The sequence below is a fragment of the Triticum aestivum genome, chromosome 1B (genome assembly GCF_018294505.1).
Source record: "Triticum aestivum cultivar Chinese Spring chromosome 1B, IWGSC CS RefSeq v2.1, whole genome shotgun sequence".
Taxonomy (NCBI): Eukaryota; Viridiplantae; Streptophyta; class Magnoliopsida; order Poales; family Poaceae; genus Triticum; species Triticum aestivum.
In genome coordinates, this window is record NC_057795.1 from 101,652,156 (window position 1) to 101,665,373 (window position 13,218).

The following is a 13,218-nucleotide window of genomic DNA, read 5'->3' on the forward strand; positions in this document are numbered from 1 at the left end:
ATTATTTTTCCTATTTTAAAATTCTAAATATCTTTTTAAATTCGGCAACTTTCTTTAGGTTCACAATCATTTTTTAAATTCCTGAATATGTTTTTAGGAATAATGTTTGAATTTCAGTATTATTTTTTTGAATTTGTGTGCAATGGCTGTACATATCTTCCTGGTTTGAAATTTGGGAATATTTAAATTGGCAAATATTTTGTGCAATTCGTGTGCATGTCTTCCTGGTTTTGAATTTCACTTATATTATTGGAAATAATTTTTAAAATTCACAAAAAAAATTCAAATTGGATAACATTTTTTGAATTTTTGGGAAAACAATTGGACAACCAGACGGCAAAAATATAACACGCATGCCCTCACACAGCTACACAGAATAAATACCCCTAAAAAAGCTGCACACAGCAAATAAAAAATAACTTTGAAAACAAGCCGACACAACACGTAGTGACAAGTACTATAATATACGTGACAATTCTGAACGTGACATATAGCAGCACCAGGCGAGGTGGTTACCGGGACGACGTCCGTGGCCAATGCTGCCTTGCGCCAGGCGACGAAAGAAACGATCAGCTGCGCGCGAGCGGCAGGAGGCTATCGTGCTCCTTTTCAACCGCAGCGAGCCAGGGAGGTCTTGCGTACGTGTAGTATAGTTTAGTTTTCTTTAAATAAATGTAGTCTGAATTTGTCCTCGTGAAGTTCACGTGTAATTCAAACTTTCTTAAATTTTATCTGTTTTGTTTAATTTGCATTTGAAAAGTGAAGAACGTTTGTTGCATGGGGTTAGATGGCCACTTCTGTATCCGTGTTTGCGGACGTGGCGCATCCACAGACGTTTAGTGTACAGTTTAGAGTACGCCACTAATTAAAGATGCCGTAGGACCGTGAAAAAAGGGAGAATTAATGAATTTAACATCCAAAAGCCTTATACACGTTTGATAACTACTTCCTCCGTTTCAAAGTTAGTATAAAGTTGGGTCATCTATTTTAGAACGAAAAGAGTAGATAAAAATCTTGAAAACACACTTTCAGGTAAACACAGAAGTGGTTTTTTTCATGCCTGGATCTCAAGGCCCTGCTTTAAAAAAAACTATATCTGCGTACCACATGTTACCGAGCGGCGCATAGGGTTGCTCGCCATCTCAATCGATCTCATGTTGTCAAGTGTTTAGACCACCCACATAGTCACTTTAGGTCAGTCACATAGGGCACTCTGGACAAGGCCAAACCCATGCATCAAGCATAAGTTGAGTCTGTCTGATCTGTTGTCACAGACGTGTCTTGGGCCATGTCAAGCACTCCAAACCTTAGCACCGAATAGGCGGATATCCAATCACCTGAGTGCGCCACTGGAAGCCTCCAATACAGAGGCTAAGGGTGTGTTTGGTTGGTTGGCTTGCACCGGGCTCGCACCTGGCATGCAAAACCCACCCTGTTTGGTTCCCTACGTGGTGTCGTCAGCCTGGCCCAACCGATGCAAAAGAGGCCTCTCAGCCAGGCTCACGGGAACGCAAGAATCGGGCATTTCCCTCGTGCAGGCCCAACTGATGCAAATCGCCTGCACCCGCAATGCAGGCGTGAGAGCGATTCTCTCGCATTCATGGGGGTCAGCGCGTCCCCTCATTTGCTTCTCGTTCCCCGCACGAGCTCTCACCTCACCGTTCGTCGCCGTCCTCAAATCCGCGACGGTGATGGTCGAATCCCCGTCGATATCCTCGCTGACCATCGCTCCACCGTCTGCCGTCAAACTCCGTCACCAACGCTGCCTTCCCAATGGTCGTTGCTCTGCCAGATCCACACCCCATCCACGGCAGCGGGATGGGTGCAGCAGAGGCCCGCCGCCAACGACGCCTTCCAGACGCCCCTTGCTCTTCCAGATCGACACCAACATCCATCGGAGCGGGATGGATGGTAGCCGGAGGCCCGAGAGCTGCCAGGTCGTCTGTGCATTGTCGCATCCACACGGCAGCAGGAGCCGCCCAATGTCTTCCAAGTTTGTGCAAAATTTTCTTGCGGGGTCTTGTGATTTGCTCATGGACGGCGCATGTGCTTTACATACTTGTTCCAGATCTTGTATTTGGCATTCCTAACCTCCCAATCTTCATCTTGTTTTTGCTCTGAATGCTGACTGACAAAAATGTTCAATTAAACGCATGTCTTGTGTCTACTTTGCAGTTTGAGACCGGAACAGCAGGTCTAATACATGGAATTAAGCTCTAATTCAACTTGATTTTTGGTTCAGAGTTCTTTTACTTGTTTAAGGATTCTCTGGTAAATAAAAATGTTAATTGATTTTTATTTCATAATTTCTAATGCAGTCTACCAAACAACATCTTTTGTGTACAGCATCTTTCATGCAAGTATATCCTACAGTCCACCAAACATACATCTCATTTCAATTTTGCATCAGCTCAGCCAGGCTAGACTCAGCCAGGATCCTCCATGCGATGCAGGGCGGAGCTACCCAGGCAACCAAACACGCCCTAAAACCGGTCGACCTCGCGTCTCGTTGGGACATTAATTAGCAGCTTGGCATCACGCCACCGGGAGCAAAATAACCGATGTGCGCGCAGTCACGCCAGTCCTTATATTACTACTGAATTCACTTCTCCGTTTTTATATTCTGACTAGTAGCAAAAATGGTTAAGAAAACGTGAGTCTTTTTAATCTGTTCATGCTTAGGTTCTGCGGCAGCGTGGAGTGGAGGAGAGCAGTACCCGTACGGGCTGCATCATGCACATGTTGGAAGATTGGGTGTACCATGAGATCGACAAACAAGATATCAGCAAGGAATTCCCGGTCCACACCATTGCTTTGGGCCGACACAAACCATATGAAATGAAGCACCTAGCTGACGTGACCTTCGGCACCTTCGACACAATCGAGGCCGACGAGGGCGTCACCATATCTCCCATCGTGTCAGGTCACTACAACAACCTTGTAAGCTCAGACAAACGGTCAGGCATAGTAGACCTCTACAACATCTGCACCGGAGAGCAGAAGAACTTTATTGTCTACTTGACAGTCCCACGGGGCAATGAGAAGCTTGCCACCGTTGGCGGCACGTACCGGAGCCTGACAACGAGCAAGGAGCTTGTTGGCATGGGCGTGATCGTGCCACGACCACACCGAAAATGCCTGTCTGAAGAGATGATCATCCACCCTAAGGTGGCAGCAGAGTTGTTACGGATCCGATTGATGAAGGCCAGCTTGGATAGGCACGACTACAAAATGACATTGATGTCGGCCGAGATGACGGACTCCATTCTCAAAAAAAAATCAAAAGAAGAAGAAGAAGAAGGACTCTGAAAAGCCTCGCAAAGCCCAAGAGGAAGAAACCTTGTCCAACCTTGAGAGGGAAGTCGCTGAGATGAGAAGCCTATATGGGGATGAAATGGAACTGTCATGGATAAATCGCCACCAGTGGCAGTCCGACGCTTTCCCACAAATCCTAGAGAAACATGATGAACTGGTACGCACAATTATTTGAGATCATCTGCTCTACCTATACAATTATTACTTTTTAAATAATTTGTTGATATTTCCCACAAGGATTCACAAAAAGCAAGGAATTCACTGTCGACGAGTTCCCTGTCCTGGTGCGGGTTACCGCTGCACCATGGCGTCATGCCAGTGAGATACCACGACATGGCTTGGATGTGGTCGTCTTGCTCGACATCAGCAGAAACATGCAGGCGGAGATGCTGGAGAGCCTGAAGCAGGCCATGATGATCGTGATCGACAAACTCAGCCCAGATGACCGGCTTTCCATCGTGTTACTATTGCAGGCCCACAAGCGCTGCCTTATGGAGCTCACTTATATGTCGCGTAAATAGCATAAAATTACTACTTTACAGGCTAGGGTTCCAAAAAACTACCGGTGGAGGCGCGGCGCGCAAACCAGGAAGCGGAGGCGCGGCGCGTGAACCAGCGGAGAAGGCGGCGCACCTCGTCCTCAACCTGCCGTCGACATCCGACTGCAGCTCTTGCTGCAAGGTACGAGTCTAGTTCTTCCCCTGCTTCTTCTTGTGGTCATGGCCAGATTTATTTTGCTCAGTAAACTAGGCTAGGGTTCCAAGAACAGATCCGTTCCAAGAAGATTGATTCCCCTGTGTGTGATTTTGGTTCAATCTATTTGAGTCAGGCAACCATGCTTGTGGAAATCCTGAAATCCCCATCTTTTTTCTTCTTAGCCCTGAGAGAAACATGTCAGATCAGCCTTGGTACTCTGCTCTTTGCAATTGTGAAAAGAAAATTATGCTAATTAGCTAGGTGCAGATGCAGATGGCTAGGTGCAGATGCTGATTTGCTAGCCCTGAGAGAAACATGTCAAATCCTGAAATCCCCATCTTTGTTTTTATTTGCTAATGGCTAGGTGCAGATGCTGAATTCTTTTGCTAGATGTACTAGTAGTTGGTATATTATTAGACTAGCATAATCACAGGGATGCTGGTACTATTAGTTGTTGTACTAGGTGCAGATGTTGAATTCTTTTGCTAGACTTACTAGCCTTATTCAGGAAATGTGACTGCCATCAAGATGTTTTGGTATAGAGTTAATTTGAACAGAGTTCTGACTGTTATAACATCTATGTACGTTGGTCAATTTGGTCCCTTGTGCTAGCTGCATATACTGATAAAGAAAGAGTAGTGCTAGTCTGCTGAAGGTGCCATATCCGTGTTATTTTTTTTCTTTTTTTGAGAAATAGCTGGTAGGATTAAGAGCTTAGAACACTTGGACACTTTGCTATCTTTTTATTGTTCTTTGGTAGTTCCGAGTATGCTATTTGCACATGAATATTATTCTTCCCATCCAAATTATAGTTTCATGTGTGTTGTGTGCATAATTCTTATTACTTGATTTTTAAATTGTAGCTCAACTTGCAATATGTCACAATTGAGTTCCGATGAGTTCGAAGATGATACCATTGACCCAACAGAAATTTTCTCTCTAGAAGATTACTTGGCACAACAGAATACTCTCAACAACTTTGCTACACAAATAGCCACAAACATTCATCATACACTAGAAGGTCCAAGTACTAGGCGTCAGTCAGCCCCTAGGACATATATTGACAGGAAGAGAGAATTTTACAATGAACTTCTCATAGCAGATTACTTCTGTGATAATCCTACCTATCCTGATTACTACTTCCGTAGAAGGTTCCGCATGGGAAAACCCCTCTTTCTACGCATTGTTCAAGCTCTTGGTGAGTGGTCTCCCTACTTCACTCAAAGGGTAGATGCCCTAGGCCGTCCAGGTCTATCACCTTTACAGAAGTGCACAGCAGCCATGCATATGTTGGCGTATGGTGTTCCTGCTGACAAAACAGATGACCATATAAGACTTGGTGCATCTACGGCACTCGAGTCTCTTGAGAAATTTGCTAAGGGGGTCATTGCCAAGTTTGGTGGGGAATATTTGCGAAGGCCAACTGTTGAAGACATTCAACGTCTACTAGAAATTGGCGAAGCACGTGGTTTTCCTGGTATGCTAGGAAGCATAGACTGCATGCATTGGGAGTGGAAAAACTGTCCTGTTGGATGGAAGGGGCAGTTTACACGTGGTGACTATGGTGTCCCTACCATCATCCTTGAGGCTGTTGCATCCCATGATCTATGGATATGGCATGCCTTCTTTGGTGTCCCAGGATCCAACAATGACATCAATGTGCTCAATCAGTCGCCATTGTTCACTGAAACATTGCAAGGGAATGCTCCTAGGGTAGACTACTATGTCAATGAGCAACAATACAAGAAGGGATATTATCTTGCAGATGGAATATATCCGGAGTGGGCTGTTTTTGTGAAAACCATTCGGCTGCCTCAAACTGAAAAGGACAAGTTATTTGCGAAGAAACAAGAAGGTGCGAGAAAGGATGTTGAACGTGCATTTGGAGTTCTACAACAACGCTTCAAAATTGTCGCAGAACCATCACGGCTTTGGGATCAAATAGATATCTGCAACATAATGGAAGCATGTGTGATCATGCACAACATGATACTTGAAGATGAGAAGGGCGTGGAGTTACCCTTCGATTTGAATGAAGCTTTAGGAACATCCACTGCTCTGCCGCCGACAGCGATTAGTGGGGCTACACCTTTGTTCACCGACGTGATTAGAAGAGATGTTGAGATACGTGACCGGTCCATGCACAATCGACTCAAGCATGATTTGGTTGAGCATATTTGGAAGAAATTCGGTGAAGCTACAAACAACTAGTTGTAGTTTACAACTGTTGATGCGTTGGTGTATCTCTGTGTGTGTGTGTGTGAGAGAGAGAGAGAGAGAGGGTGTGTGTGTGTCTCTGTGTTAGAGAGAGAGAGAGCAGTGAGTTTTAAGACTATGTTTGAATTGTATGTGTTGTCAAGTGTTTTAAGACTATCTTTGAATTTACTCTAAATTATGCATACTGACTTGTGTTGTGTACTTGCTTGAATTTCACTTAGTACTTCAGTTAAGTGTGAACTCGGCATGTTAACTATCTATGTTAACTATCATAATAACAAACATTTTTCTTCTTTCAGCTGCAATGGAATACCGTCCTCCTAATGGTTTCATGAGCTTCCTTCAAGGCCAAAGTCATCCAAACTTCACTTTGCCAGCCCCTCAGCAGCTTGGTTTCCAATATCCAATGTTCTGCACGCAGCCGCCGCCACCACCAGCCAAGCACCACCCTCTTCCATCAACGTCTAATCCCAGGACCACAACTCCATCGAACAAGCGAAAACGTGTCACAATCGATGTGGAAGCAGATGATGAAGATAGACAGAGGTTGTACTATACAAAAGATGAGGACCTCAGATTGGTAAGGCCCCCAAATCCTCTTATTCTTGTCATGTAGACATCAAAGATATCTCATGTCTTGCTACCTAAAATTTATTTAGGCTGGCTCCTAGTTTTATACTTTTGTACTTGCATTTTGTCTTTTGTTTAATTAAATTTAACCGTATACTTACTTCCTTTGTGCAGGTGAGTGCTTGGTTAAGCAAATCTGTGAATCCAATCGATGGGAATGCCAAGAAGGGGGAATACTACTGGAAGGAGGTTGTTGATACATACAACAGCACAACAGAGAGTGACCGACAAAGGGATGTGAAGCACCTCAAGAACCATTGGTACAAAACAACAAAGAAGGTAACCTCTTTCAATGGCTGCTATAACCAGATGAGAGATACCTATGCGAGTGGCCGGTGTGATAAACAATTGATGCAGCAAGCGCTAGACCTGTACCAAAGCCGCAATGGGCACCAGTTCCTGTATGTGCATTGGTGGGAAGCTGTGAAAGACAGCCAAAAGTGGAAGATTCATGTATACACAGAAGGAGATGGAACAAAGAGGTCAGCACCAATACCAACTGAGAATGCTCAGCGTCCCCCAGGAACAAAGAGGGCGAAGAAAGCTACAGGAAAAGATAAGGAAGCACCTACTGAGATGAATAACATGAAAGAACAGATTGAGGCCTTTCTACAAGCACAAGCTGATGCTAAGGAGCGAACTGCTGAGATGATGGAATTGCAGAGTCGATTGTCTGCTCAGAAGGTAGAAGCTAATCGACTTGCATATGAGGCAGCAAAGGAGAGGACAGTGGCCAAGTTAGCAGAGGAAAGAACAAAGTTGTTTGACAAGTTCACAGATATGTTGAATGCTGACACAACAAGAATGGAGCCATGGGCAAAGGAGATGCATATGAAGGCTGTTACAAGATTGGGGGATCAACTTTTCAGGGAGGAATAGAAGGTATGTAATATTCCTGTGTGTGTCATATTCCTTTGTTCTCCATCTTGATTCCTGTCATATTCCTGTGTGTATCCTATTCTTGCATTTTCCTATTCCTGATCTAATTTTGTTCTCCCTGTAAGGTATGAGGTTACTCCTTCCCTTGTCTCTTCTTGTTAGGATTAATAACTTAGAACACATACCACTTGATGTACTTTAGAAACAAATGCTAGAATCTGCATGTGTTTGTTACGAAGTCCACATATATGTTCCACTAAAAGTCTGCACTATTGTTTTTGAAATATGCATTGTACTCAGAAATCTACACTGTACTGTACCCAGAAATCTGCACTATTGTTTTTAAAATATGCATTGTACTCATAAATCTACACTGTACTGTACCCAAAAATCTGCACTATTGTTTTTGAAATGCTATTTTTTAATTAGAATGATGGTTGTGCTATAAAACTCACCTTCAGTTTTTAAAACTGTAGTTGCACTACAGCAGGATACTTGTACTATTGTCAGTTGCTCCATGCAAATTTAACAGGGAATGCTCTAGCCAAACCAAATGGCCAACTTAGAAAAAATCTGTGTTTTCGACATGCTTGTTATTATACTCTAACTTGTGGCTTGCTTCTCGTGTAGATGTTCTACATATATGTCAAAAAAAGCGGATTTCATGTGCCAGGAAGCGTAGAAGATGTGAGATTTTTTTTTGGAATGAGAAGAATCAAAGGATACAACAAAAAATTCAGTCTGAAATTTGATTTGTGTGTTTACAAATCTTTCCTTTATGGGTATTTGAAACCTTAAGATTATTCTGTTACTATGGGATTTTGTAGTGTCATGGACAAGACATACTGACACTGTTTGCATATCAAGATTGTTGATTTTTGTTTGGAAATCAAGTTGTTTGATAACTTTCAGTGTGTATGCTTGTTGATATAGTGTGTATGCTTGCTGATATTGTTAATTCAAATAGATGCTGGTATTGTTTAAATGTAGTGGAGGTTTCATGTGTTGGAAAGGAGGTGAGAGAGAAAAAATAAGATGATGACATCACATAGAGTAGCTTCCATTGGGTGATAGTGGCATACAACAATAGCTTCATTCAAATTTACCTATGTGGATGGCTGGGGCAGCACCAAGGTGCTGCCTCCATTGTACATGCCCTAAGGGCATGGCCAATGGGCCACGCTGGACGGGCGCCCCATGTGCCACCTCCTCCTGCCGAGTGCCACAGCAACCAAACCTGTGGCTTGCAGATCGAAACGGGCTCCTGCAGAAGAACTCGCTTCTTCGCTGACGAAACCAACGAGGCGGCCGCTGGGGCGACGCGGTGGGAGGTCCGTCGCTCCGCTCGATTCGGGACCACACTCGCCCAACAAAATCCCGCGAGCGAGAGGGGAAGGGCGCGAAAGAGAGAAGGGAAGGGCGGGAAGGGGAGAAGAGAAGGGCGCGAACCAGGGAGCGGAGGCGCGGCGCGCAAACCAGGGAGCGGAGGCGTGGCGCGCGAACCAGCGGAGAAGGCGGCGCACCTCGTCCTCAACCTGCCGTCGACATCCGACTGCAGCTCTTGCTGCAAGGTACGAGTCTAGTTCTTCCCCTGCTTCTTCTTGTGGTCATGGCCAGATTTATTTTGCTCAGTAAACTAGGCTAGGGTTCCAAGAACAGATCCATTCCAAGAAGATTGATTCCCCTGTGTGTGATTTTGGTTCAATCTATTTGAGTCAGGCAACCATGCTTGTGGAAATCCTGAAATCCCCATCTTTTTTCTTCTTAGCCCTGAGAGAAACATGTCAGATCAGCCTTGGTACTCTGCTCTTTGCAATTGTGAAGAGAAAATTATGCTAATTAGCTAGGTGCAGATGCAGATGGCTAGGTGCAGATGCTGATTTGCTAGCCCTGAGAGAAACATGTCAAATCCTGAAATCCCCATCTTTGTTTTTATTTGCTAATGGCTAGGTGCAGATGCTGAATTCTTTTGCTAGATGTACTAGTAGTTGGTATATTATTAGACTAGCATACTATTAGTTGTTGTACTAGGTGCAGATGTTGAATTCTTTTGCTAGACTTACTAGCCTTATTCAGGAAATGTGACTGCCATCAAGATGTTTTGGTATAGAGTTAATTTGAACAGAGTTCTGACTGTTATAACATCTATGTACGTTGGTCAATTTGGTCCCTTGTGCTAGCTGCATATACTGATAAAGAAAGAGTAGTGCTAGTCTGCTGAAGGTGCCATATCCGTGTTATTTTTTTTCTTTTTTTGAGAAATAGCTGGTAGGATTAAGAGCTTAGAACACTTGGACACTTTGCTATCTTTTTATTGTTCTTTGGTAGTTCCGAGTATGCTATTTGCACATGAATATTATTCTTCCCATCCAAATTATAGTTTCATGTGTGTTGTGTGCATAATTCTTATTACTTGATTTTTAAATTGTAGCTCAACTTGCAATATGTCACAATTGAGTTCCGATGAGTTCGAAGATGATACCATTGACCCAACAGAAATTTTCTCTCTAGAAGATTACTTGGCACAACAGAATACTCTCAACAACTTTGCTACACAAATAGCCACAAACATTCATCATACACTAGAAGGTCCAAGTACTAGGCGTCAGTCAGCCCCTAGGACATATATTGACAGGAAGAGAGAATTTTACAATGAACTTCTCATAGCAGATTACTTCTGTGATAATCCTACCTATCCTGATTACTACTTCCGTAGAAGGTTCTGCATGGGAAAACCCCTCTTTCTACGCATTGTTCAAGCTCTTGGTGAGTGGTCTCCCTACTTCACTCAAAGGGTAGATGCCCTAGGCCGTCCAGGTCTATCACCTTTACAGAAGTGCACAGCAGCCATGCATATGTTGGCGTATGGTGTTCCTGCTGACAAAACAGATGACCATATAAGACTTGGTGCATCTACGGCACTCGAGTCTCTTGAGAAATTTGCTAAGGGGGTCATTGCCAAGTTTGGTGGGGAATATTTGCGAAGGCCAACTGTTGAAGACATTCAACGTCTACTAGAAATTGGCGAAGCACGTGGTTTTCCTGGTATGCTAGGAAGCATAGACTGCATGCATTGGGAGTGGAAAAACTGTCCTGTTGGATGGAAGGGGCAGTTTACACGTGGTGACTATGGTGTCCCTACCATCATCCTTGAGGCTGTTGCATCCCATGATCTATGGATATGGCATGCCTTCTTTGGTGTCCCAGGATCCAACAATGACATCAATGTGCTCAATCAGTCGCCATTGTTCACTGAAACATTGCAAGGGAATGCTCCTAGGGTAGACTACTATGTCAATGAGCAACAATACAAGAAGGGATATTATCTTGCAGATGGAATATATCCGGAGTGGGCTGTTTTTGTGAAAACCATTCGGCTGCCTCAAACTGAAAAGGACAAGTTATTTGCGAAGAAACAAGAAGGTGCGAGAAAGGATGTTGAACGTGCATTTGGAGTTCTACAACAACGCTTCAAAATTGTCGCAGAACCATCACGGCTTTGGGATCAAATAGATATCTGCAACATAATGGAAGCATGTGTGATCATGCACAACATGATACTTGAAGATGAGAAGGGCGTGGAGTTACCCTTCGATTTGAATGAAGCTTTAGGAACATCCACTGCTCTGCCGCCGACAGCGATTAATGGGGCTACACCTTTGTTCACCGACGTGATTAGAAGAGATGTTGAGATACGTGACCGGTCCATGCACAATCGACTCAAGCATGATTTGGTTGAGCATATTTGGAAGAAATTCGGTGAAGCTACAAACAACTAGTTGTAGTTTACAACTGTTGATGCGTTGGTGTATCTCTGTGTGTGTGTGTGTGTGTGAGAGAGAGAGAGAGAGGGTGTGTGTGTCTCTGTGTTAGAGAGAGAGAGAGAGAGCAGTGAGTTTTAAGACTATGTTTGAATTGTATGTGTTGTCAAGTGTTTTAAGACTATCTTTGAATTTACTCTAAATTATGCATACTGACTTGTGTTGTGTACTTGCTTGAATTTCACTTAGTACTTCAGTTAAGTGTGAACTCGGCATGTTAACTATCTATGTTAACTATCATAATAACAAACATTTTTCTTCTTTCAGCTGCAATGGAATACCGTCCTCCTAATGGTTTCATGAGCTTCCTTCAAGGCCAAAGTCATCCAAACTTCACTTTGCCAGCCCCTCAGCAGCTTGGTTTCCAATATCCAATGTTCTGCACGCAGCCGCCGCCACCACCAGCCAAGCACCACCCTCTTCCATCAACGTCTAATCCCAGGACCACAACTCCATCGAACAAGCGAAAACGTGTCACAATCGATGTGGAAGCAGATGATGAAGATAGACAGAGGTTGTACTATACAAAAGATGAGGACCTCAGATTGGTAAGGCCCCCAAATCCTCTTATTCTTGTCATGTAGACATCAAAGATATCTCATGTCTTGCTACCTAAAATTTATTTAGGCTGGCTCCTAGTTTTATACTTTTGTACTTGCATTTTGTCTTTTGTTTAATTAAATTTAACCGTATACTTACTTCCTTTGTGCAGGTGAGTGCTTGGTTAAGCAAATCTGTGAATCCAATCGATGGGAATGCCAAGAAGGGGGAATACTACTGGAAGGAGGTTGTTGATACATACAACAACACAACAGAGAGTGACCGACAAAGGGATGTGAAGCACCTCAAGAACCATTGGTACAAAACAACAAAGAAGGTAACCTCTTTCAATGGCTGCTATAACCAGATGAGAGATACCTATGCGAGTGGCCGGTGTGATAAACAATTGATGCAGCAAGCGCTAGACCTGTACCAAAGCCGCAATGGGCACCAGTTCCTGTATGTGCATTGGTGGGAAGCTGTGAAAGACAGTCAAAAGTGGAAGATTCATGTATACACAGAAGGAGATGGAACAAAGAGGTCAGCACCAATACCAACTGAGAATGCTCAGCGTCCCCCAGGAACAAAGAGGGCGAAGAAAGCTACAGGAAAAGATAAGGAAGCACCTACTGAGATGAATAACATGAAAGAACAGATTGAGGCCTTTCTACAAGCACAAGCTGATGCTAAGGAGCGAACTGCTGAGATGATGGAATTGCAGAGTCGATTGTCTGCTCAGAAGGTAGAAGCTAATCGACTTGCATATGAGGCAGCAAAGGAGAGGACAGTGGCCAAGTTAGCAGAGGAAAGAACAAAGTTGTTTGACAAGTTCACAGATATGTTGAATGCTGACACAACAAGAATGGAGCCATGGGCAAAGGAGATGCATATGAAGGCTGTTACAAGATTGGGGGATCAACTTTTCAGGGAGGAATAGAAGGTATGTAATATTCTTGTGTGTGTCATATTCCTTTGTTCTCCATCTTGATTCCTGTCATATTCCTGTGTGTATCCTATTCTTGCATTTTCCTATTCCTGATCTAATTTTGTTCTCCCTGTAAGGTATGAGGTTACTCCTTCCCTTGTCTCTTCTTGTTAGGATTAATAACTTAGAACACAT

General features: G+C 43.7%; 3 protein-coding genes across 3 annotated transcripts; all 3 read left to right on the plus strand.

Moving 5' to 3' along the window:
• The first annotated feature begins 1,467 nt into the window (after positions 1 to 1,467).
• LOC123110356 (glutathione S-transferase T3) lies at positions 1,468 to 8,623 on the plus strand. Its single transcript, XM_044530852.1, has 7 exons — positions 1,468 to 2,271; positions 2,454 to 2,563; positions 2,683 to 3,472; positions 3,553 to 3,996; positions 6,528 to 6,808; positions 6,973 to 7,740; positions 8,368 to 8,623. The coding sequence occupies exons 5-6, from the start codon at positions 6,533 to 6,535 to the stop codon at positions 7,735 to 7,737; spliced, it is 1,041 nt and encodes a 346-aa protein (XP_044386787.1). The 5' UTR covers positions 1,468 to 2,271; positions 2,454 to 2,563; positions 2,683 to 3,472; positions 3,553 to 3,996; positions 6,528 to 6,532; the 3' UTR covers positions 7,738 to 7,740; positions 8,368 to 8,623.
• Positions 4,015 to 6,325, plus strand: LOC123110349 (uncharacterized). Its single transcript, XM_044530845.1, has one exon. It carries the CDS (start codon positions 4,888 to 4,890, stop codon positions 6,220 to 6,222), a length of 1,335 nt encoding a protein of 444 aa, XP_044386780.1. The 5' UTR covers positions 4,015 to 4,887; the 3' UTR covers positions 6,223 to 6,325.
• Positions 8,624 to 9,776: 1,153 nt separating the features above from the next.
• LOC123077455 (uncharacterized) lies at positions 9,777 to 11,516 on the plus strand. The gene has a single exon (XM_044499733.1). The coding sequence runs from the start codon at positions 10,182 to 10,184 to the stop codon at positions 11,514 to 11,516; it is 1,335 nt and encodes a 444-aa protein (XP_044355668.1). The 5' UTR covers positions 9,777 to 10,181.
• The last annotated feature ends 1,702 nt before the right edge of the window (positions 11,517 to 13,218 follow it).

Coding starts and splice junctions, on each gene's coding strand:
- LOC123110356 (XM_044530852.1), top strand. CDS start 6,533: ATGGAATACCGTCCTCCTAATGGTTTCATGAGCTTCCTTCAAGGCCAA. Junction 6,809..6,972: donor AAGATGAGGACCTCAGATTG/GTAAGGCCCCCA, acceptor TCCTTTGTGCAG/GTGAGTGCTTGGTTAAGCAA.
- LOC123077455 (XM_044499733.1), top strand. CDS start 10,182: ATGTCACAATTGAGTTCCGATGAGTTCGAAGATGATACCATTGACCCA.
- LOC123110349 (XM_044530845.1), top strand. CDS start 4,888: ATGTCACAATTGAGTTCCGATGAGTTCGAAGATGATACCATTGACCCA.